Source organism: Ursus americanus, chromosome X, assembly GCF_024610735.1.
Source record: "Ursus americanus isolate L20-20 chromosome X, mUrsAme1.1.p, whole genome shotgun sequence".
NCBI classification, from domain to species: Eukaryota; Metazoa; Chordata; class Mammalia; order Carnivora; family Ursidae; genus Ursus; species Ursus americanus.
This window is the reverse complement of record NC_142164.1, coordinates 2,130,140-2,153,828: the sequence shown is the minus strand read 5'-3', so window position 1 is coordinate 2,153,828 and position 23,689 is coordinate 2,130,140. Positions and strand designations below refer to the sequence as shown.

Here is a 23,689-nt window from a genome sequence, read left to right as displayed (position 1 = left end):
GGGGACATCTTGTGCAGGGGCTCAGTGGTATGAAAGCACTTGCTGTGTCTGGGCCCAGGTGTCTGAGGACAAGGAGTCAAAGAAGAGGCTGATGAAGTAAGTTGGCAGGGGCCTTGAAACCTGGCTGAGGTGGCTGGGGGTGGCCCTGGCAGGAGTGGGGGGTTCTGTTGGGGCAGTGAACAGGTGGGCAAGGCAGGGCAGGGTAGGGCAAGGCAGTTACCATTCAAGTTAAACCCGTTTGTAGATGAGATCAGCTGCAGGGCCTGGCAGCCTGGGAGGGAGGGAGGGAGGAGTTGAGAAAAGGCTGGTCTCTTAGGCTGGCACAGTTGGCATATCTGGCCTGGGCAAGGGCTGAGTCACCTGGGACATGGGAAGAGCTCAAGGCCCCAGGGCAGCCCAACCCAGGACAGCCCTCACTGAGTGGCCATTGGTGTCCTTGGACCCCACTCTTGCTTGTGCTCTCTAGCTGGCCCACCCACACTTAAGGCTCTGGACCGAAGTGGCCCTTTCCCACTGGTGGCCTTGGGAAGCAAGGGCCACCCTCTTCCTCACCCTTACATCTAACCCATCACTGTGCCCTCCACATCCTACATCTTTAAGCTAGGGGTTCTTGAAAGAGAAGGGGGCCCAGAAAGGGGATGTGACACACCCTAGGTCATACAGTGAGTATATTTAGGAGTTAGGATGCCAAGCCAAATCCGTGGCTACCAGCAGCCCAAGGTGGGGGATGGGAAGTCATTACATGCTGGTCACCAGACTGGAAGCAGAAAAATGCTGACTGGCAAGAGACTGATGAACCGAAGTAACTTTGTATACAATTCCCCCATCTCTACTCCCACACACATAGTCACACAGACACAGGGTCACCTTCTCCCCACCTGACAAAGCCCAGGAAGAGAAAATGTGAATGGCTTCCAGAGTTTCAATCACCCGTCCATCCCCTCCTTCTGCAATCCCTCTCCAACCCCTTGTGCTTGTCTCTGTGTCCCAGTGATGACTCAGATGGGGCGCTGCCCTTCTGGAGCTCACCATCTCGAACAATAAGGGGCGATGGCTACTACGCTAGATCAATGTCAGCAGAGGGAACCAGGAGAAGGAAGCAATCTACTTGCCCAGGTGGAAAGGACGTACAGCCACTTGAGAGAAGCTTTGTAGAATGACTAAGACAAGGGGACAATGAACCTTCTAGGGAGTCTGAGTGCCAGGAGAAAAGGCCCCACGGAGATAGGAGATATTCAGAAGGCAGAAGGAGGGGAGTGTGGCTGGATCTGCAGAGAGAGGTTGGCGCCACCTATCCTTGGGCCCCCTTAAAGTTTAGCTTTTATCCTGAGAGCAATGGGAAGCCATCAAAGAGTTTCAAGCATGTAAACTATTAAACTGACCTCTGTGTGGAGACTGGATGGGAAGGAAGGCAAGGCCAGAGGCAGGGAAACCAGCAAGGAGGCTGGTCCCATAGCCCAGGCCTGGACTAGGGTGGTGGCAGTGGGCATGCACAGAAGTCCATAGATTGGCGGGCCATTTGGGACTTACACTTGAGCCTGTCATCCTGATAGGCCAAATTTTGGCCAACTCTATGCCTCTGTTGGACTGATTTAACTGTCCCTCACTTTGGAGGGATTCCCTGGACCCACAGGTAGGGTTGGGGCTTCTTTCGATGCTCCCTCCTTTCTAGCCCCTAGCCCTGTGCCTTGCACACAGCAAGTACTTAATAAGCATGATTCAATGACACAAGTACTCAAAAAGCATGAATGAATGACACTTGCCAAACTGCACTGGCCCTAGGGGTCTGGATGTGTCACCTGTGAGGTGGCCCGGCTTGCTGGCAGGGTGCTCCCAGCACGGCCTTCCAGGGTGAGAACTTCCCTAGTGCCAGCAGTGAACCAGGCTCCCTCACTTTCTTCTCCTCCTTCCCAGCCTCTGGGACTTCCTGTATGATCTCAGCCTCTGGCCCCCCGGCCCCCCTCCCCGCCCCTGTCTGGGATTTTCATCTGTAAAATGGATCTAGGAACAGTAGTTCTCAAAAGAATTAACCCGCAGCATCTGTGGAAGTCATTGGCCCTGAGTGGGAGCCAGATCGCGTCGGCTGCGGGCAGGGGCGCAATAGGCAGCCGGGGCCCTTCATGTGGCGGAGACCTCCTCGCCTAGGGCCGCAAGCCCGAAGGAATTTGCCTGGAAGTTTTCCACCGAGGCAGAGTCTTCTGGAACTTGCTCTGGGCTCGGCGTGGGGAGCCCCGGCCTTGATTTCTCCAGCAGCCCCGCGGGGCGGGGCTGGGAAGGGGCGGGCGGGCCGAGGACACTGGCGGGAGAATGTGCGGAATGTGCCAGGCGCATCTACCTACCCCAAGAGAGGGCAGAGGAAGGGGGCCGGCCGAGGGGAGGGGCGAGGGGCGAGGCACTGGGCGCCGGTGAAAACCTGTTTGTTCTCCTGCGGGTGGAGCCCAGTCCGCGCCTTCTCGCTGCCCTGCGCTCTCTCTCTCCGCTGGACGGGGCCCGCCGCCCCGCACCCGCCGCCCCGGCCCGGCCCGGTCCGGCTGGGCGCTGTCCACCTGAGGGAGCCCGCACCCGGTGCCCGCCCGATCCTCGGCCCGCCCCGCGAGCCGGGCACCTGTGCCAGGTAGGGCTGTCGAGTCGCCGGTGGAGAGGCCCGGTGGAGAGGCAGCGGGGGGCGCCTGGCCCATTACCAGCCAGTGGCAGGGACAGCTCAGGGCCTCAGTTTCCCCTTACATAATCCTCACCAGGCAGGCAGTGCAGTTGGTTTTCTGGTTTTCACTGTAAGCAAAGACACTAACCTAGAGAGGCAAAGAAGTCTGGCCTCCTCACCCTTTCTGGAGGAGAGGGTTTGATTGTTAGTGAATGGCCTGGGGCTAGGGTGCTCTGGGAGTTGATTGCAGGCAAAAGAATCAGGATATTTCAGATCAGCTAGTTCACTGTGTCCATTTTATAGGTAAGAACACTGAGATCCAGAGGCTGGCTTTGCCTGAAGCCCAGAGCAGGGGGCTTGAGGGTTGCTTGTGTTGAGGATGTGCTGGGCACAGGGCTAACTCCTGGAGGGCTACCAGAAAGGTAGCTGCCCCAGACAGAAGGCGCCGAATCAAGTGTCACTGGGTGTTATCAACGGGATCTGCAGCAAACTGGCTCTGTAGCTGAATTGTTTGGATGGGGGCAGGGGAGCCAAGAGCCTGTCCTCTTTGGAAAAGCAGAGTGATACCCGACTGCTCTGCCACTTCTGAGCTGGGGGCACCCGAGCAGCTCCATCAGTCCAAGGAGGTGACATATCAGGACACCCAGGGCTGCCGGGGGCTCAGATGAGTTTAGTGTGAGTGGGACTGGGCTCTGAAACATCTGTGGTGTGGTCGGAATTGTATTTTCACTGAGCTGTTTACACTTAGCTTTGACATTGTGAAAGGCTGTGCATCTCAGGATCACACTCTGTGAACCCTGCGAGAGGGAACCCCCTCACACCCCATTCAGCAGTGGTTGAGGCCTTCTGCACCTGGACCCGCTCTTGCTTTGGTCTCATGACCCTTTAGATTTCTGGTCATGGTACCTGGCTGGGACAGGAAGCAGGGTCCCATGGGTGGATTGATAAGCCTGGGCAGTGGGGAAGGGCTCTGGGTTCCTGCTTCTCGCCAGCTCACATAATGCTGCAGGGCAAGTCTGGGGGGAAGGGGAAGAAGGGGGTGGTGCTTCCTTCCCAAGGCCTCCACAGCCCCATCTGAAAAATCAGGGGCAGCCCAGGGGCGAGGTCAGAGGCCCTGCTTGCCACTCGAAAGCATCTAGCCGGGCCATAAATGCACAGACCAGGGGCCAGCTGTTTGTCTCATTGCCCCTGGGCCATCCCAAGAGGGGAAGGAGCAGATCCACCTCACTTGCCCTACCCCCTCCTTCCACCAATTATGAGCCCCAGCCCTTGTGCCTTCCTGGCCTGGACTTCAGATGCTCTGGCCCGCCTGGAGGCTCTATACCCAGCTGTGGAATGTGGAAGGTACCCAGAGCAGCACACAGCAGGTGCTCCAGATCTGTTCATTTCCACCCTTTGGACATTCACAAGTCAGCGACAGAGGTGGCCCATGACCATATTGGGTGCTGCGGCTCTGAGTGGCATAAACACAAGGGGCCATGGGAGCCTGAAACAGGGGAGCAGCTCTGACTCGGAGGATCAGGAAAGGCTTCTTAGAGAAGGAGGGCTTGGAAGCAAGGGGAGGAGCTCAGCAGCTGCCAGATCAATGTCTCCATATCCTTTGAGGCTGCATGAGTCTAGCCTCCCTCTTATTCCTGAAAAATCAAAGTGAGTTCTTCCTAAGTCCCTGTATGTTCTACATAGAGCTTGGCAGTGGGGACCTGGAGAGAAATCAGATGCAGGCTTTGCCTCAAGGCGTGACAGTCTGGCTGGGAAGATGGACAGTCACTCAGTAGGGAGCTACCACCAGCATCAAAAGTGCCCACCTCACTTCCTCCTCAGTTAGAGTCCAGAATTCAGACAGTCCCCCACCTGAGGGCAGTGACCCCAGGGGTGGCCAGTGTTTCACCTCAGCCTCCCCCGTGTTTCTGCCTAGTGGCCCTGATAGGCATCAGCACCTGGTCCCTGAACTGTCCTCCGTCTCAGGCCGAGAGAAGTCCCAAATCTGGCTCAGTGTACTCTGGAAGCTGGAAGTCTGCCTTCTTCCTTCCCCACTCAGCCTCCACGGGTGACTGATCCCTTTGGTCTGGATTTTGCTTCAAGCCACAGCCCATAAGGTGCCAGTTCATGCACAACACTAGCTTGCTTTCTGCTTGCTGAGCCCTGAGGTTTCCCAAGCTGTCGGGCCTTCCTGGGCTGGGATAGGACCATGGATGGAGAAGAGGAGAGCTGTTTTCTCCATGGCTTCAGAGCTCTGAACAGCAACCTACGTGGTGCCCCAGGACTTTGGGCTCCTGTGGTTGGGAATCATCAGGGACTCTGCATTCATTTCCAACATGCCTGGCTGATGGCAGGACAAGGGCAGTGCACCTGGGGGACCCACGTGCCTGAGAGTGCTGTTCGGGAGAAGTTGGCATCCTTGCTGCTGAGAGTCAGTGAGCTGGCGGGAGACTCATGAAGTGGAGCAAGGAGATGAATGGTAGTAGAGTGTGTGATGGAACAGGGAGGTGCCTCTACAGCCTAGTGGTAAGAGAGCAGCTCACAGGTCAGATTGGGTTCAAACCCCAGCTCAGCCACCATCTAGTTGTGCAAACCTGAGCACATCACCCAACCCCTGGAGGCCTCAGTTTTGTCACCTCTACGGAAGGGAGGCTGAAGCCAGGAGCCACTGCTGCACAGCTGCAAGCAGCTAGAGGCTGACATAGATTGAGCCAGGACCACAGTGTCCTCCAGGGGCCATGGTGGCCAGGGGTGAGGTTGGGGCCAGGTTGGGAGGAATGTGGGCTCCCCACCTAAAGAAAAATGGTTTAAAAATCTCTGCTAGTCTGTTCCAATGAAGCATATGGTGTCTACCCACAGTTAAATTATTTGCCACAGAACATTTAATTCTTTGGTCATTTCTGGATGCCTACTAAAATCTGATTTGCTTTCTTTTTTAATGTTTGCTGTTTTCATTTTTAACTGTTTATCCTGGATTGATTTAAAACTCACAGAAAAGTTGTGAGAATGGTACCAAGAACTCCCTCAAAGCCTCATCTGGATCCCCTGCCGTGAACTTTTCTGATGATTCTCTTTAGGAGCACTTGTGTGACAGTAACATTCATTGAGGAGTGGCCATGGAGGGGTCAGGAAGTGGGCAGGGCTGGCGTCGGTTGTTTTTTCCAGAAAGGAAACTGAGGCACAGAGGGGCACTCGGTCAAGACTCATTTGAGAATTAGGAATGGAGTCAGGTTACCTTGTCTCACAGACAAGCATGTATGCAGTTGGTGAGTGTTTTCTGATTACTTGCCTGTGTTGGGCAATGACTGAGAACTGAGAAGGGTGGGGGCAGGAAAGCAGGAGGGACAGGTCTGGGTGGAGAAAGGCCTGGAAAATGAAAAGTTAAGAGGCCTGTTGTCAAACTCGAATGTGGGGAAGCATGAAACTACAGCTTAAGCACATGTCCCAGGAGTTTTGGATTCTAGAGGGACCCAGAGGCCATTTTCAGAAACACCGCCTAGGTTTTTCCCATGGTTAAGCATGCTCACTTCCCCCTTCAAGAGAGAGCCACGAAGCAGAGCCATTAGTGGTGATGGTGGAGGTGGCTGTGGAGCCCTGTGGCTGTGACCTGGGTCAGAGAGGAGACCTGGTCTCTGGGGCCAGCGGTGGGCAGGCCCCGTGCTGCTGCAGGTTGTCGCTGATGGTCCTGGCCTTGGACCCCTTAGTCTGGTTCCTGTGATCATTGGCTCAGCACACCATTTTCTGATGACTAGGTCAGTTTTCCAGAGAGCTTGATGTGGCAAGGCGTTCCAGTCACAAGAATGGGCGAAAATGCTTACATCAGGCAGTGCCTGGTTTAGACTAAAAAAACAAAACAAAGACCCAGGATTTGTCTCACCGTTTCTGCCTGGTGAGCTCCTACTCATTCTTTCATTCTTTTGGGAAGGCCTGAGCCAACGGCACTTCCTTGGGAAATGCAGAACTCTGGCTGTGCCCTAGAAGGGCTGCTCTAGGTTCCTGTCTATCTGTTTGTTTGCCCAGCACCCAGCCTGGCTGCCAACTTTCCATAAATGGTTGTTGAATAAATGAAAATGTGGCCTTGGGCAAATGCTTTCGCCTCTCTGAGTCTCCATATTCTTATCCAAAAAATGGGGACAATGATAATAGGTGAGGGTGGAGTGCAGGAGACTCTGGGTCTGGGGCTGACAGGAAGGGGAGAAAACAGCTGGGAGGAGGCCTGTCGGAGCTCTGCTGAGGTGGGAGGTGTTGTTGGGTGGGAAGAGGCGGCTGGGTACCTCCTTTCCTCTTGAGCTTTACTCATGATCACCTGTAACTAGGACAAAAGGAATTCTTTGGCCAGTGTTAGTCAGGAGCAAGTTGCGGGGGACTTCCGTGTCACCAAGCCTGCTCTGGCAAAGGCTGACTAAGTGGCAGTGGTGACAGTACAGGGGTATTCCTGAGGAGGGAGTTGGTTGAGCTGGGGGTGGGCTCCATGATCCCTGAGTCCCTTTCAACCCCTTTGGCTGTCTGTGTGCAGATTGGGATAGCATCTCTGCCCCACTGCGATAAGCTTAAGACTGCTTGGTTCCCAGGCTACAAGGGTACAGGGAGTGGAGGACAGAGCCAGCCCAGGCCCTGAAGGAAAACTCCCACAGTTCCACTGGGCCCCTTCTTCTGCTACAGCAGGGGAGGTGAAGGCCCTGGGAACAATGGTAATAATTCACATAGGTGGCTCTGGCAAGGGGTTCTGTTTGGAGTGAGGCCTCATGGGCTCTGCTATCCCCATCATTTTAGCCCTGCCCAGGCCCCTGGCCTCCACAGAACATCTCAGAGGGCCCTGCCCCGAAGCCCTTGCTGACCCTTGAGGCTAAGCCACCTCTGAAATGGCTCAGTCACCCCAAGCAGTCACTTGTATCCAGCCTATAGAGAACTAGAAAATGGGCACAGGAGAGCCAGGAGAAATCCCAGCCCCTCAGGAGGAACAGGCAGCCATGGATCCCTTTGCCCCCTTGGGGCTTGAACTCTTCACTGCCTCTGGAGAGAGCTGGCCCGCCTCAGACCCTCAGGCAGCTGCCTCCCAGAGCCCTCCAGCACTGACGCCGAGAAGTCTAGATTCTGGGATGTTGGGGGTGGGCTGGGGGAAGGTGAAATTCCAGACTTTCATGTAGAAGTCATTTACCTGTAAAGCACATTTACAAATACTCCCCCCCCACACGCGCACGCATTCTTTTTCCATATTACATTTTTCTCTCTGTAATCCGAGTCTCCTCCAACTCTTTCTTCCACGTGGTGCGCCTCCTTCTTGCTGCCCTATTAGCCTCCATGCAGGAATCCCTGGGACTGCAGTGTCATATGCAGGTCAAGGTACTCTGCTCTTCTGGGGTTCCTGGGAGCTGCATGCTGAGCAGAAGACTGGGGGGTGGGGGAGCTCTGACATGACCCAGCCACTCAGCCATCACTCTGGCAGGTCTCTGAAGGGCCCCCTACTCCTGGAGTGCTGCTGAGACTCTCTGGATCCTGGGAATCCTTGGAGCAGCAGCACCGTGCCTGCTCCACCCCTCCTGGAGGAAAGCAACCTGTCTGCATACTGTCCTCTAGCCAAATGCTGAGACTGGGAATCAGGATGTCTTCATTCATGAGACCTGGCCACAAGCGGCTGCTTCATGAAACATTTGATCATTCCAGCCATTGGTTGCCTGAGTGTTGGCCTGGGTCTAAACTTAGACATTAGGCCAAGTACCTTCAGAAAAGATTGGGTGAGGGGTCGCACTCCCTGACTTTTGGCATTCCCAGCCCCTTCACACTCCATGCTATATCCTGCCTGTGGCCTCACTCCATTCATCTCTTTGTCCAGGCCTTTCTCAGCGTGGCATGTGGACTGCATGCCAGCTCATCCTTGGACTTCCCTCTGCAGCCTCCTGGGAGAGCCTGCCCCATGGCCTAGGCACTCCATAAGACGCTGGGCCTTTGACTCCGGGGGATGTTCCAGAGGGAGGACAGAACAGGGAGGGAAGCTCCCTGAAAACCACACTACATGGGGTCTCGTGCCCTGGTGATGAGGTCATGCCTTCCCCCCCATGGCTAGGGACTTCATCTTCAACCAGAGAGTAACTGACATGTCCAGTGACTTGTTTGGACAGAACTAGGACTTGGACTCCTTGTCTAGTGCTCTTTCATTTGCACCTGAGTTGGAAGAGACATGATGGATGTGTGGCTTCTCAGCCTTGGCCAAGTCCTCCACATCTCTAACAGAATGAGTGTGCCCCTCCCATGAAATGGCACATAATGAATGCAGCTGGCTTGGCTCTACAGCTTTCTGAACAAGCATTGTCTCCTACCCCCTTCTTAGCTTCTATTTTTGCTGCTTAGAGGGAAAAGGTAGCAGTCAGGGTTGTCTAGCAGGCAAGTTTTGACTACCTCAGGGTTACCCTTCCCCTGGTAACCCAGACCACCCCATCTTGGTATAGTTCATTACCCTGTAGAAGCTTGAGGGGGGGCTCTCATGGGCATTTATGCACAAGGGAGGACTCTTACCTTGAAGCACAAAGACATTTGCTTGCAACACACCCAAAGAGGACCCAGATACCCATTCTGGAATGTGGATCTAAAGCACGGGTCTTTTCTTTGAGTCTTTCCCCCCATCCTGGGGCCACTGATGGCAGTTTGTCCAGAGGGAACATTTACAGTGAGAATAAGCAGGAGCCTCATCCCCATGCTCAGAATCCCCCATCACCAGTTGGGCCAGAAAGGAGGCACGGAGGGACTCTGGTCAGGGGAGCTATGTGGGTCCTAGCAGCCCAGAGCCTTGAGGTTGTAGAGCCCAAATCAGGCTGTTATAGGAAGGCAAGAGGGGACAGGTATGACAGCTGGGGTCCTCCTTGCAGGCTTTGTCTTTCTGTAGTTCAGTCATTGACACCCTCACCCAATGATGGGGAGCCAAGGTTCCATGGGGGAAAGGAGTATCCTTCCCTCCAGGCCAGCTATCTTCTGAGACTACCTAACAGTGCCCGGTGAAAGGATCAGAACTGGCTGGGTTTACCCATCTTAGGAACAAGTTGCTGAGAGACAAGGGACTTTTCATCATTTTACCTCTTCCCTCATGATCCAGATGGGAGCACTTACGTTTTTGCTGAAGTGATTCTTGGGTCTGCTTTGGAGCCCCATGAAAATGCTCACAGACAGAATTTTACTCCAACATGGCCTGAAGTTGGCCCAGCAACTGGCCTATGCACTGGGTGGCCCAAGGCCTTGATGCCTTTGTCTAGATGTCACTTGCCACATCCATATTTGATCACTGGGCTTGACCGTATGGGCCATGCTTTGGGTTGTGCCCTCTTGTCCTGGTCCACCGCTTCCTCAGCCAGCCCCTGACTTACACTTAAGGGGTCAGCCGAGAGTTGAGCTGCGGGCTCAGGTTCCAAAAGACAGAACTGCATGTGATCCCTGCTGGCCAGGGATGGGGCCCACAGAAAGTTGATACACATGGGGAAACACAGCCGGGCTCCCTCTCAGCCCTCTGGGTACAGATTGTCAAACCTCACCTCTGGGGAAGAAGTCCTGCCCTGCTCTTCTGTCTGTGGTGTGCCTACTCATGCTTGCTCACTGTGGCCAGCGCCCAGCACACACACATTCAGACAAGCCCCAACACCTGTGTCCTTTGGCTGCGGCTCCTTTGTGTGTGAAGCTAAGGGTGTTTTATTCCTCTTTCCTTCCAGTTTGCCTATGAGGTCCCTGCCTGGCATCCAGCACTCCCCCAGTCCCCAGCCACCCACTTGCTCAGCTTGCTGTCTTCTTTCACATAAGCCCTTGGCACAAAGATCCCAAGTCAGAGTCCCAGGGGCTAGGGTGGGCCCGTGGGACTGAGGGCTGCGCTGCCTATGTTTTCAGGCCCGGCGGCCTTACCCCCTCATTGTTGTTCACCCAGTTGTCTGGAAGAAGCCAGCCTCCTGTGCCAGGAGAGGCGGGGAAGGGCATTTCAATCCTGGGGCGGGCCGGTGTGGGGGCAGCTGCAGCACCAGAGTAAGGGTTCTGGGATGGGTGACACTCAGGGGCCAGAGACAGCCACCAGGGAAGATGCTGTGCTCTCTGATTGAGGTGGGCTCTGTGCCTCTACACCTTCTTCCTCTCCTATGGTTCCCTTTTCCTTCCAGGCTAGTGGGAAATGCAGACATTTTTAGTGCAGTGTGACAGAGAATGGGACCAGGCTGTGTTCCTCAGCCAAGGAGCTGTGGGACTTGAGGGCTCCTCTGGGAGATGCTGCCTGGGCTGAGGCTCGAGGCCATTTGGCAAGGAGGTAGCTGCAAGGGCAAAGACACTGAAGCCTGCTCGAGAAAAGGGGCATGCACAACATGGAAAGTCAAGCAGGGTGGCAATTCTAGAAAATTTTCTCTGAATTAGTCTTCTCATCTTGGAGGCAGAGCACGCCCTGTCCTTGTGGGGTGATGGGACGCCCCTCCTCCTGCTGCTTCTCTCTCCATCTCTGTCTCCTTGTGCATCAGCCAAGCATTTGCGTCACTGTCTTCCAACTCCCTGGCTCCCTCCCTCCTGCTAATCTGCCTGCATCAGCTCCTGCTTGCATCAGCTCCGACTCCACTTCCTGACCACACCAGGCTTGCTGTGGCCTGGGGAAAACAGGCTCCTTGCACTCCCTCGTTGGTTTTTTGCTTCTCTCTATCTAATCAGGGCCAGAGGCCCCTTCCTGGGAGGCTGCTGGAAAGCCTTTGAGAAGCTTCGGCAGTAGGGAGGAAGGAGCATTCAGAGGCCATCTCCATTAGGGAGGGGTTATCACCATCCTCCCCACTCATTCTTGCTAAGGATGCTCCCCCTGACTGCCCCAAGAGACATCTGCAGGCTAACAGGAGGATAGAAAGAAGGGTGTGAAGAGCCAAGAGGGTGGGACTAGTGTCTGAGGTGTCTGGCCTGCTCAGGAGGATTCGGACTTGGTCCTGAGCTGCCCTGGGACAGGCTAGTGTAGTCTGAGTATAGGGCCTTGCTTGGAGTTGGCACAATGAGTTGTTCTATGGGGGATAGCTAGGGTGAAGGGTGGCAGATAAGCCACCTTGTTTCTTTAGTGGCCCAGACTAGGCCCCTAAGCAGGGCAATATGCCCATTCCTAAGGTACCGGGAGACTTCTCCGTATCAAGGGAGAAACAGGAGCTGTAGTACTGAAAGGGTGCACAGAGTGGCTGTCCTGACTAGAAATGCACTCACACAGGCCATTTAGGAGACAAGGACACCCACCAACATCATGATACCCAAACTATGGGATGGAAAATAGCTGGCACCAAATTCTAGGCAATGACACATGCTCTGGCTTAGGGGTATCCTACCAGGAGGAGACCCAATGAGTAGGTCCGTGGGCTTGGTGGCTTGACAACACTTTACAGATGAGGAAATTGAGGCCCATACAGTGGGACAACGTCACAGCCATGTGAAGCCACTTAGGGATGAGGAGCAAAGATGTGAGCTGTCAGGCCAGGTGGCCCTTCTGGATGGCAGGTCTCATGTGCCAGGGGGCCTAGGACGGTTTGAAAGAAGCCCAAGTGCCCAGAAGAAGAGGAAGTCTAGAAGTGGGGTGGGAACATGCCTGTTCTCCCTCCCACGTAAGCTGTGGGCAAAGAGAACCCAGCATCCTAGAGGAGGTCGTGTGTGCCTTCAGGTGGCAAGGCTCTACTCAGAGCAGCACAGAGGGTTCCTAGAGGCCCAGGGCACAACCCCCCCAGATGTTTATCCTGGGGGAGGGAGAGAATTCCCCATCATATCCGTTGGCTTTCCTCACTTCCCAGTCCTTCCTCAGCACTGCTCACCTGGCATCAACTTTTGAGATCCATCATTAGCTATCCAAGCAGCCCCAGCTCCCATTTCATTTGGTTAAGCTATGGTTTGTTTAGTCTTTATCACACGGGCAATGCACATTCATTATAGGAAAAATAGAATACACAAAGACCAAAGTATTTTGGTATATATCCATTCAAATGATTCTTTTCCTGTGCATTGTAATATACTTAGATTTTTAAGTAAATGACACTATCCTACACATCTTTTTTTAAAGATTTTATTTATTTATTTATTTATTTATTTATTTATTTATTTATTTATTTAGAGTGTGGGGAGGGGCAGAGGGAGTGGGAGAGAGAGAATCTCAAGCAGACTCTGCCCTGAGCGTGGAGCCCAATGTGGGCCTCGGTCTCACAACCCTGAGATCATGACCTGAGCTGACTAATTGACTGAGATACTGAGGCGCCCCTCTACACATTTTTTTTCAAGCTTTCTTTCACTTAGTGATATAAGGAAACCATATACATGAAGGCTTGTTAAATACCACTATATATCAATATCGTTTATAATGACTACATAGTATTTGCTTGAATAATGGATCAGAATATGTTTAAATATGACTGTTGGGAATTTAGATTATTGCCTAATTTTCACCATTATACTCAACGCTAGGATGCCATCCCTCTACTATACTTCATTCTGCTTACTCATTTGTCTCCCTAGGAGAGATTGCTGTGTTGGGGAGCTGAAGGACCAATGGTCTTACCCTGTCTAAGGCTTCCAATACATATAGAGATTTGTCCTCCAAAAAGATGTGTCCATTGACCTTTCCATCAACAGTGCATAAGAGCTGCCTGTCTGTAGTGAGGGTTTTCCCAGCTGTTGATGGGGGATGACAGGGATGGTGGTTCTGAAAGGAGACCTGGGTCCAAGGAGGGGTGGCAATGTTTGGTTAGTCATAAGCACGGCTCCTGCCAGCCTCCTGTGCAGGTAATCAGTGCAGGGTGTGTGTTGGGAGTGTGTGTATGGGGGTACCTGGGTTCTGTCCTTGGTGAGGCTGGGAGAGGGAGCAGGTCTTGTCTGGGAAGACTTTGATCAGTGGTACCAAAGCACTCAGGCTGGAAGAGGAGAGAGCCCAGTAGGAGCAGGAAAAAGCAAGACGAGTGGGCCCCTGAGGAAGAGGCAGGGCTTAGCTCAGCAGGCGGAGTTGGAGGGCATTCCAGGTGGGAGGGTACCAGCATAAGCAAAGGTGTAGGGATTACCATGGCAGGGCCACCTTCCAGGGATGTTGAGGCACATCGTCTTCTTGGAGCACAGTGTCAACATCGAGTGGCATTTGTGAGAAAAGTGTCTGGGGACTGGGGCGTTTGCCTCCAGGCTCAGAGACAATGGAGAGCCAGCAGAAGCTGAGTGAGAAGCAAGGGCTGATGTGGGCCAACGTGCAGGATGAGGCACAGATGAAAGCAGGGGTCCAGGGCTGTGTGGGGCAGGAAGAGGAAGGAGTGGTGAAGTGGAGGGAAAAGCCAGCTCTGTAGCTGGGACATGAATTCAAACCTCATATGTCCATCTGTCTGGCTGGGGCTCATCATTTTAAAGGCTCCTTGTTCCAAAGAGTTGCCTTCTTCAATCCTATGGGAAGACTCTATTTCCTCCCTCTTTCAGATGCATTATCCTATCAAAAAAGGACATTCAACTTGTGAGATGTGTCATCAGCCCTGCACTTTGCCTGGTGAGGCGGGGGCAATAAGCCTTGAGTCTTCTGAATGGAGTCTTAGCTGTAAAGATGGGACCTAAGGCAACTCCACTCCCTCTTGCTGTGGGCTCTTACACATGTCCCTGCCCCTCTGGCCAAGGAGTTCCTAATGGCCCCTCTGCCTCCATCATTCTGCATGTGTGTGCATCTGTCCTGATTTTGGAGGTGGCTGATTTGGTTCTGATTTGGCAGAAAACTTCTAGGCAATGTGGGCAACAGGTTTGTCAAGGGGAAACTGATGACTTCCTGAAGGAACGTAAAGACTCAGCAGTAGGAGGGCCTGAGCTGGGGCCCAGAGAAGGTGAGAGACTTGCCCAAGGTTTCACAGTCAGAAGCACCAGCAGACTGAGGTGCCAAGATCCCGGGTGGCAACTCTGTGTGCCCTGCCCAGTAGAGCTACTCCATGGGCTGCTGGGATGGAACAGTTGGACCTGTGAGGTCCAAGGATCACCTGTGGAATAAGTTCTGCTCAATAGAACTTTGACGTGGCAGCTTTGGTCAGGGGCTGGGCAGTGGGGCTGCCATTCGCTGTGATGAGGTGTCATTCCTGGCACGCAGCAGGCTTGGGCCTCCTGGGCTGCTCATTCAGTGTGGTTTATGGGAAAGCAAGCTCTTGCTGATGTGGCAAATTTGGTTTTCTCTTGGCCCTTGCCCACCTATTTTAGTGTGCCCCTAACCTCTAAAGAAACATGTCCAAGCTTTGCCAGCTGGCAGCAGGGCCTGGCCACTCCGGGTCTGGCCCTGGAGAGGTCCAGAGGGTGGCAGGCTTCTAAGAGGGAGACTGCTCTGCCTCAGAACTGTTCTAGCAGGGCTACAGCCCCTCCTTCCCATCATGCCTGCTTGTCTGAACCTCCAGCCCTTCCCTTGAGGTCCAAGGGGCCAGCTGTGGCAGGCCAGGGCTGGGATTAAACTCACAATATGGGCCTTCCATCTCCCTGAAGCATCATGCCAGTCCCAGCCTGGAGAGTCGGCTTCTTCACCCCAGCCGCTTCTGAGGCAAAGACCTTCATGGTGCTGTGAAGGCCTCAGAGACCACCGTGGTCCACCCCTCACTGGCCACAGGAGGGAAGCACATGGCTTAAGGGCAGAGAAAACGCAAGGAGGGACAGCAGGGCAAGAATACAGAGAGGAAGAGCAAGAAAGCAGAGCACAGCAGGAAGTCCTTACAACTAGCCAACCCCTGAGCCACACAGGGCTGCACACCCTCAGGTTGTGCTTGTACTGATAGAAGACCACTGACGGTCCCCTCTCCCAATGAGGACAGGTTGAGAGTCACTGCTGCTTGGCTCCTGTCCAACTTCCCTGAGATCTTTGCTGTGCCAGGTGGTGCCTGGCATTTGTAAGAACATTGGTGCATTCTGCCTTCATAGCAGTCCTGAAGGGTAGACTTTTTAAAATCTCATTTTATAAATGAGGACACTGAGGCAGACTGGAGAGGTTAGCTGACCAGCCCAAAGTCTGTCAGACAGCTACTAAAGAGTAAGAGAGATGGTCCGACCCCAAAGCAGCTGGTCTCCCAGCCCCCACCCTAGTCCCTCTTTCTGAATCCACCAGTGCCAGCCCTCAGGAAGCCTGCTCTGTGGAGCCTCCACCGCTGCCACCCTCTCCCCTACACTCCCCTGATCCTGGAATCTGGCCATCAGAGCCCGCTCTAGGAGGGTTTGTAGCTTGCCCTTATCAGCTATCTCTTGAACAGACAGCCCCGGCAGCCCATGCCGTGTTCCCCAGGTGAGCAGCTCTGGGCAGACAGGTGGGTGTACCACCCGACAGTGGCAGAGCCGGTGTGTGCTCACTCCCTGGCCCCTGCCCACCACCCAGAACTCCACCAACTCTTGCTTCCCAATGCCGAAAGGACAGTCTGTGTGGTCTTGGTGTGTCAGGGACCACATGATGACCTGCGAGCCATTATAAACGCATGAAGTGACAAGCCATGTGCTTGCCTTTGCCCCCAGGAGCCCTGTCGAATCAACTGAGAAGGGATCTGCAGAGCAAGCACCATGAGTATCTCAGCTCTCGGAGGCAGCACTAAAGGTGAGGCCTGGGCTCCCTCTTGTCCCAGGCTTTGTGTGTGGCCTGCCCTGCAAAGGCCACAAGCACTGCAGCAGAGTGAGAGTGGCATATTGGGAGCACTGAAAGGGAGGCCTCAGGGTTCTGGGGCTGGGGTCCCCTTCTGAGGCTGCCTGGCCTTGCCCCCTCCAGGGAAGCCCCTACCACCAGGCGAGGAGGAACGCAATAATGTCCTCAAGCAGATGAAGGTTCGAACCACACTGAAGGGGGACAAGAGCTGGATCACCAAGCAGGATGAATCAGAGAGCCACACCCTGTAAGTCCAGGAAGCTGGGAGGCCAGCAAAAATGGGGTGGAGTGGGGCTGTGATCCACAGGGGCCTGTCAATACCTGGGGATGCTGAGGGACTTCTATCATTCAGACCTCTGCCGGGACATGTGGCCACAGGCCAGCTAGGGAGGGTGGAGCATGGGAAAGCAATCCAGCTGAGGCCAAACTCAACCAAAGTCACAGGGTGGGAAAGCCCTGGGGGCTGAGTGGGCATGTACATGCATGCCTGTGGAATGTACGCCAAGTAATTGAGGTGCATGTGCTGCACCCCACCTTACCTGCTTTGGGTCAGCAGGCAGCCTCTAGGATGAAGGCTGCAGGGTGGCTGATGGTAGGGAGCCACTTTTTCATGACCCTTTTTTCCCCAGAGAGCTGCCCTCTGGTCGGAGTCGTGCCACATCCTTTTCATCAGCTGGGGAAGTGCCGAAGGCCAGGTAAGAGGTGGTTCGGGGATGGCTGGTGGGTGGACCTCATGCTGCAGTCTTCAGGGGATAAGGAGGAGCCCAAGCCTGGAAGACATGTCAGGGTCTGCAGTGAGTCATTTCAAATCCACAGGAAAGACAGGCTTTTCTGCTCTGTTCCCTCTTGGGAAAGGGAATGAAGGAGTCACTGGGTTCAGGTACCTGGCCTTGCTGTGTGACCATGAAGCTGGCTGCCCAATGAGCCTCCATGGTTCCAGCTGTCTACAGGACATTGAGAAGCCCCTGTAGGGGGTAAGACAACCTCTCTGAGGTGGTTCAGGCAGCCCTGATTGCTGAGTACACTTGATAATCAGCATGTCAGAGGAGACTCACAGATTGGTTCCAACAGTCTCCCAAGTTCAGGATGACATGTTTTGACAGCTGGCCAAAAGGAACAGCCCATCACCTCTCTATTTTGAGGACTTTCTGCATGTCAGTGTCTAGGGACGATCTGAAGCTCCTGAGACGTAAGAGGGTAGGGGCCTTGCTACACAGCTGGCACTCAACGGTGAGTGCAGTTGCCAGGGCCTTTCTCAGGTGGTGGTAGAGGCAGTGGCAGCAGCTGGAAGGGAGGGGTCCAAGTTCCCTGCTAAGTCCTAGGGGCTGCGTCTGGTAACTATGGACTTGCCCATCACCACCGTTTGCTGACTCAACACCCACTACCAGCCAAGCCAGGTCCTGTGCTTGGCACAGAGGACACAGCTCTCTCCTCAGGGAACTGACATCTTAGGGAACACAAGCATGACCCAAGTAGAGAGATGATCATAAAAGAGAGAATTATGCATTGTGATTGCTGCAGTTGGCAAAGTTGGTGAAGGCCTGAAGACGGTTTGAAGATAGTCTACTCATTGGGGAGCTTTTTTACTTTGGGTGGTACAGTTCTCACCCTGGGCTTCTGTTTGGAGGTATATTTGGAAAGCACATCCTGGGGCACTATGACTCAGGGCCTAAAGCAGGGATAGCTGAAAGTCTACATAAACTTTGGCTCTCATTCTCTCCTAGGCACAGGTATTTCAGCCAATACTGTTTGTGTGCCTAGACAGGGGAAAAATGACCTTTCTTTCTCAGGTCCCGCCCCAAGTGTTCTTGCAACTTTGTCACCTCCAGGAGGGTGTCAAGATGGACAACACTAAGGCTCTGGGCTGCCCTTCCCACCTGCTTGCATGAGGTTCCCTTAGACCCATTCCCCCACCCCCACTCCAACACCAAACTCTTCTGTTCCCAGACAGAAGGGCCATCTTCCAAATCCTTGTCTCCTGCCCCTGCACCCCAACCTCACAGCTCTTGGCTGCTTGCCACTACCAGTCCTCTGAGCCCCTTCAGGTGCTCCCAAGGAAGAGGCACCCAGCATGTGCAGTCTGTTTTCCACTTATGCCTTCCAGTCCCAAACTTTTGTCAAGACTGTGATGTGGGCATCTCAGAAGCTAGAGGAGGGAAGCCCCAAGCAGCAGGAAGGGACGGTCAGCTGGCTTTAGTTCTACCCCTTGGGCCCTCATGAGCCTCCCCAAAGGAGGCTGTGCAGAGATGTCAGGTCAGGGACCATGGACTCTCCCTGCCGTGCCTCAGCCCAGGCCTCTGACCATGGAGCCTCCAGTTCTGAGAGCAGAGGGTGAGAGGGCTCTCAGCAATCCCAAAAGACCTCTTTCTCATGGGAGTGTTGGGGCCCGGCAGGCCAGGGAAAAGCTGGAGTTTGGAGGAGAACCCTCTTCAGCAAATGCTCAGCCATAGAATACACCTTTCTGGACACTTGTGTGAGCCGGGATCATACTGAGCCAGTCCTGGAAGAATCAGCCATAGGTACCTGTCCTGGGGAGCGTGAGAGAGATGGGCAGAGCATAACAGGCACCCTGGCCTGGGTGAAGGGGTGGCTGCCTCTCTTGGGAAGTGGCTAGCCACTCTTGCTCCCCTCATTCTGACCACACTTGGACACCCACCGGCCAATCCACTTTGCTGTCATTGGGTGCAGGAGAAAGTAGGACATCCTTGCTTCACCTCATACCTTCTTTTCCCTTGGCAGGCCTCCAAGCACAAGGGCTCCCGCTGGCTATATCATCCGGTAGGTGCCCACTTCCCCATGCCTGCCTGCACTGCTCCCTGGCTTCTCACAGGGGAGCTCACTGTGCTACTTCTTCTGGGCTCTCTTTTAGGGGAGTGTTCACCAAGCCCATAGACAGCTCGTGTCAGCCCCAGCAGCACTTCCCCAAGGCCAACGGAACTCCAAAAAGGTGTGTGTGCATGGAGTGAGGGCCTAGGCCAAGCAGCAGGTATGAGGGCCTAAGCCAAGCTCATGGCAGAGACATTACTCTTTCTGTCACTCCGGGGGGCTGGGGAAAAGGGTGGTAGGGGGCAGCTCTCTGCCTGTGTAGGTCAGGACCCTGGATAGCAGTGCTGGGACAGAAAGCCCCCAGGTGGATGTATGGCCCAGTGTGGACACTTGGGTTCCCAGCAGCCATGCCTGTGGGAGACCCTGGGCCACTACCTGACTGACACTGATCACTGGGACAGAGACACAGGGAGGAGGGTGGGAAGTCTTCTTAGCCTTGACCTCTGGCTGACTGCACTGAGTGCTTTAGTCCACCTTTTTCCCGGCAGACTGAGGTGACATGTCGTCAAAGCACCTTGGTGTCAAGTTGAACCTGGGCTGCATCAGAAAGGCAGGGCCAAGGGGCCCAGGCCTACCTATAGCAGGAGGGCTGCCCTGCTCAGGGTGGTGCAGATGTTCTGGGTGTCTGTTAGGGCTGAAAGAAAAGAGGAAAGGCCACCAGCTACACGCCTGTTGGGACATGTGGGCAAACTGGAAGCAAGAGGGGGCCTGGGAGTGGGCACATGGAAACTTCTTTCCTCTCCAGTGCTGCTGGTGTGCTGAGAGCAGCTCCTACTGGGCCTCCCCGCCCCTCTTCCTCTGGCTATAAGATGACCACTGAGGATTACAAGAAACTGTAAGTACGCAGTTGCCGATCCAGCTCAGTTCCCTCCTCCAAGGACCAGCCCAAACACCAGGCCTGCTGAGGGCAGCTGGTTGGTTGCCTCTGAGCATGGCCAAGGAGTGCCAGTCCTGCCAGCCTGACATTCCTGCCAGTTGCCGCTGTGACCAAGAGGGTGACAAATCCCAGAAAGTTGGACAGCTCCACACATTGCACTTCTGATCTGAGGCAAAGCAGGGGCTGTAAAGAAGCTTATCGAAGGGGCCAGTGGGTTTTGGAGAAAGGGTTATGGATCATGGCTCTGGAGCTGCTGCTGGTTGACTCTGTTTCCTGGACATGGCTCTGCACCCCTCTGGGGTTCTGGCCAGGCTAGGCTGGGGCCTGATGACCCCAAGCGTCCTGATGGCCCTGGCAGCCTATTAGTTATTGGCATTTTGTCCTGAAATCTCAGCTGCTTCTTGGATATAAATCTTTGGGGCTTTCCTTCTGGCCCCTATCAAAGAAGCCCCCCACTATGTGCCCAAGGAGGGGGGATTCTGGGCAGAGGTGTGGGTTGTACTGTAGTTCCTAGGGGCCCCATGTTTTTATATTGCTTTATATCCCTTGGCACAATCATCCAGTGACATGGAGCAGCTAGGAAATCTTTCTGGAGAAGGGGAGAGGCTTGAACTGGGTCTTGAGGGACAGTTAAGGTTGGAATAAGGAGAGAGAAGAGGGCTGGCTCTTGAGGAGAAAGAAGTGGCATGAGCAAAGGCTCAGAGGTAACAATGCCAACATGTGCTATTGTTGTTATAAGTCAGGAAGCCAGGCTGCTGAGGGTGGCAGCCTGTGACAGCAGGGGCAGAGATGGGGGAGGAGGGGCCACAACCAACAGTATCCTCCCCCCCCAGGGCACCCTACAACGTCAGGCGCAGCTCAGCATCAGGGTCTGCTGAAGAGGAAGAGGTGCCCTTCTCATCTGATGAGCAGAAACGGAGGTAACGGTGCCCGCTGGGCATCCCACGGGCAAGACAGTAGCCCAAGTTTGCATGGACCAGTGACATAGGAATTGTGCCAGGTGGGGTGACAAAATGCACAACATGTATAATATCAGTGCTGGCTGCCAGCAACAGGTGTCATTTACTGAGTCCCAGAACCATCTACTCAGTGCTGGGTCAGTTCAGAGGACCGTCTTATGAATGGTTTATGGAGCAGAACCTAGGTAATGAGGGTCTGGGGGAAGCTTCAACTGTGGGTGGATAGACTGTGGGGAGGGAGGTGCTTTGGGACTTTATATCAATTTGTTAAAAAGGGTCCTGAGCAAATTGGACCAAAATAGACCATGCGCCTGGGAGGAGCCCTTTGTGTGTATGCTGTGTGCCCAGAGTCTGGGCAGGGCCTGCATGCCTGGATGGGAAGGTCAGTCTCCATAGGTGCCAGTGCCCCTTACCCCCAAATGAGGCCAGGTGTTTCGGCAGCAGCTAGGTCCTGAGGAAAAAAAGGCCCTGTGAGCTCGGCCTGACTCCAATCCCAATGTCTGTTGGGCTTTGCGAAGCTCCTGTGCTGAGGGTCTGGCAGATGGGCAGTTCTAAGGGCAGAGTCTACAGTGGCAGAGGTCCCTGGGCCTGGGGGGTACAGGGAAAGAGTCAGAAGCTCTGGAGCCAGGCTGCTGGGCATTGACTGTCCACTCTGCCACCGGCTAGATGTGTGGTATCTAAAGTCACTAAAGCTCCCCATGCCTCAGTTTCCTCAACTGTAAATTGTGGGTGAAACTAGCACCTACCTTCCTGGGTCTTAAGGATTCAATGAGCCAGCATCTAGCACAGGGCCGGGCCTCGTATGTCTCTCTGTTTCCTTTGAATCGTTCTGGGAGCAGGTGCTAATTTGGCTTCATGTGCTTGCCTCTCTGGGGTGGCCCACTAGCTGCTAGGCTATGCTGGCAGAGTGAGTCCTGCCTCAGGCCAGTAGATGTCCCCTCTCTGTGCCACCCCAGGTCAGAGGCTGCAAGCAGTGTGGTGAGGAAGACAGCTCCCCGGGAGCACTCCTATGTTCTGTCCGCAGCTAAGAAGAGTACCAGGTGAGTTATGCAGCAGGAGACACAGCAGGGCCTGGCTTCTGGGCCAGCTCAGCCACCAACTGGCTCCTGTCCCCTCAGGGCTTCAGGGTTCCTTTAGCTGGTGAGGGGTTGGTTGAGAGAACCCTCCTAGCCGGGCCGTCTGGGATTCTCAGATGTACTTTCTGGAAAACTGAGAGGTCTGGCTCCTGCCATCAGGACTAGTGAGGTACTGGGAATGAGAGAGAAGCCCAGGTCCCTGTAAAGCAGAGTGGTCATGATGTCACCTGTCCATGGGTTCTGTCCAACACGTTGCCTTTCTGCTTCCCTTTCAGCAGCCCTACTCAGGAGATGCAGGCCCCATTCATTGCGAAGAGGTAAATGTCAGCAAGGGAAGCCTTGCTAGCAGGGGCAGAGTATGGGCGACATGGAAAGCAGGCACAGAGTGGGAAGTTGTGAGGGGCTGGTGGCTTCTATCTTCAACGGCCAGTTCTGTGTAGGCAGGATCTGGCCGACAGAACATATATATGGTACAGCCATAGTGTTTCCAAGGGCCTCTGAGGTTTTGAAGCAAAAGTAGCTACCAGGGTAAAAAGGACTTGTCCCCCTCCTTCCCACCCTGCCAGGGATAGGCTGGACAATGCCTTGGCAGGAGGGATTATTGGGCTGGGGTCCAGAGGTTTGTCACTGGGAGCCTCTTCCTGGCCAGGCTCTTGGAAGTGACCATGACATTGGAGATGGGCCCTAAAGGGCGAACAGGGTTCAACAGGGAATGATCAGGGTGTTAGTTGACACAAAACGTCTTCCGGGAGAGGAGACTATTTGGGGAGCACAGGGAAGAAACTTCTGGAAAGTTGGATTTTAGGAATATTCCATGAGGTAAACAAGGAAGGCATCCATGAGGTAGCATAGTGAGCTGTGTTAGATTCCCAGGGCTGCTGTAATAAAGTACCACAAACTGGGTGGCCTGGACCCCAGAAATGTGTTGTCTTTGAGTTCTGGAGGCTGTAAGTCCAAGGTCAAGGTGTGAGCAGGATTGGTTCCTTCTGGAGGCTGTGAGAGAGAAACCCTTGACATTTTTTGGCTTGTAGACACATCACTCCAATCTCTGCCTCTATCTTATGAACCTTCCTTTCTCTGTGTGTCTGTGTCCAAATTTCCCTCTTCTTGTAAGGACACTGGTCATTGGATTTAGGGCTCACCCTAGTCCGGTGTGACCTGATCTTAACTTGATTGCATGTGCCAAGACCCTATTTCCAAATAAGGTCACATTCACAGGTGCAAGGCAGACATGAATTTTGGAGCACACTATTCAACGTGATATGCTGTCCTTATGCCAAACTGGAGTCGCTGAGCCTCCAGGCTGGGCCACCTCATGGCCACAGACACCACTGAAAGAAAGCATGTCCTTCGGGAGCCCCAAGCTCTAGGGCAGCTGAGCAATGCCACAGGGGACACGCAGTGCATCTGTTTCTCTTCTTGCCCCCAGGGTTGATGTGGTGGATGAGGACAGGCCTTCGGAGAAGAGCCAAGACCTACCTGCTCTAGCAAGATCCCCTCCTGGCTCAAGCAGGTAATCAATCACTCATCTCTGCCTGGTGCTGGTGGCTTCAAGGCTTGCCCTGCCACTGTCACGGTAGAACCTCTGCCAGGTCACCGCCTTGCAGGGCCTCAGGGTCAGTGTTCCCATGTGCCCAGTGACAAGATGAGGCACAGTAATCAGTAAGAGCCTGTCTGGCTGGATGTCCTACGGCTGAACAGAGCAAAACAGCCTGGCATCCAGGGAGAGTATGTCACTCTTGTCTG

The 23,689-nt window shown here is 54.2% G+C and overlaps 1 protein-coding gene across 11 annotated transcripts in view; it reads left to right on the top strand.

Annotated features, from left to right (window-relative positions):
- Nucleotides 1–2,412: 2,412 nt before the first annotated feature.
- ZNF185 (zinc finger protein 185 with LIM domain) overlaps nt 2,413–23,689 on the top strand; it is a 61,718-nt gene continuing 40,441 nt past the window's right edge. For 3 of the 11 annotated variants that reach the window (XM_087860358.1, XM_087860362.1, XM_087860359.1), the window contains exons 1-11: nt 2,413–2,614; nt 16,082–16,160; nt 16,329–16,452; nt 16,835–16,900; nt 18,945–18,983; nt 19,075–19,152; nt 19,777–19,866; nt 20,742–20,828; nt 21,824–21,907; nt 22,219–22,260; nt 23,373–23,456. In XM_087860358.1, coding sequence (XP_087716484.1) covers nt 16,127–16,160; nt 16,329–16,452; nt 16,835–16,900; nt 18,945–18,983; nt 19,075–19,152; nt 19,777–19,866; nt 20,742–20,828; nt 21,824–21,907; nt 22,219–22,260; nt 23,373–23,456 — 728 coding nt within the window. In that variant the 5' untranslated portion in view covers nt 2,413–2,614; nt 16,082–16,126. Of the gene's footprint in view, nt 2,615–16,081; nt 16,161–16,328; nt 16,453–16,834; nt 16,901–18,944; nt 18,984–19,074; nt 19,153–19,776; nt 19,867–20,741; nt 20,829–21,823; nt 21,908–22,218; nt 22,261–23,372; nt 23,457–23,689 lie in introns of those variants that run through there. The other 8 variants (XM_045788807.2, XM_087860357.1, XM_087860354.1 and 5 more) reach the window with 5 other exon arrangements.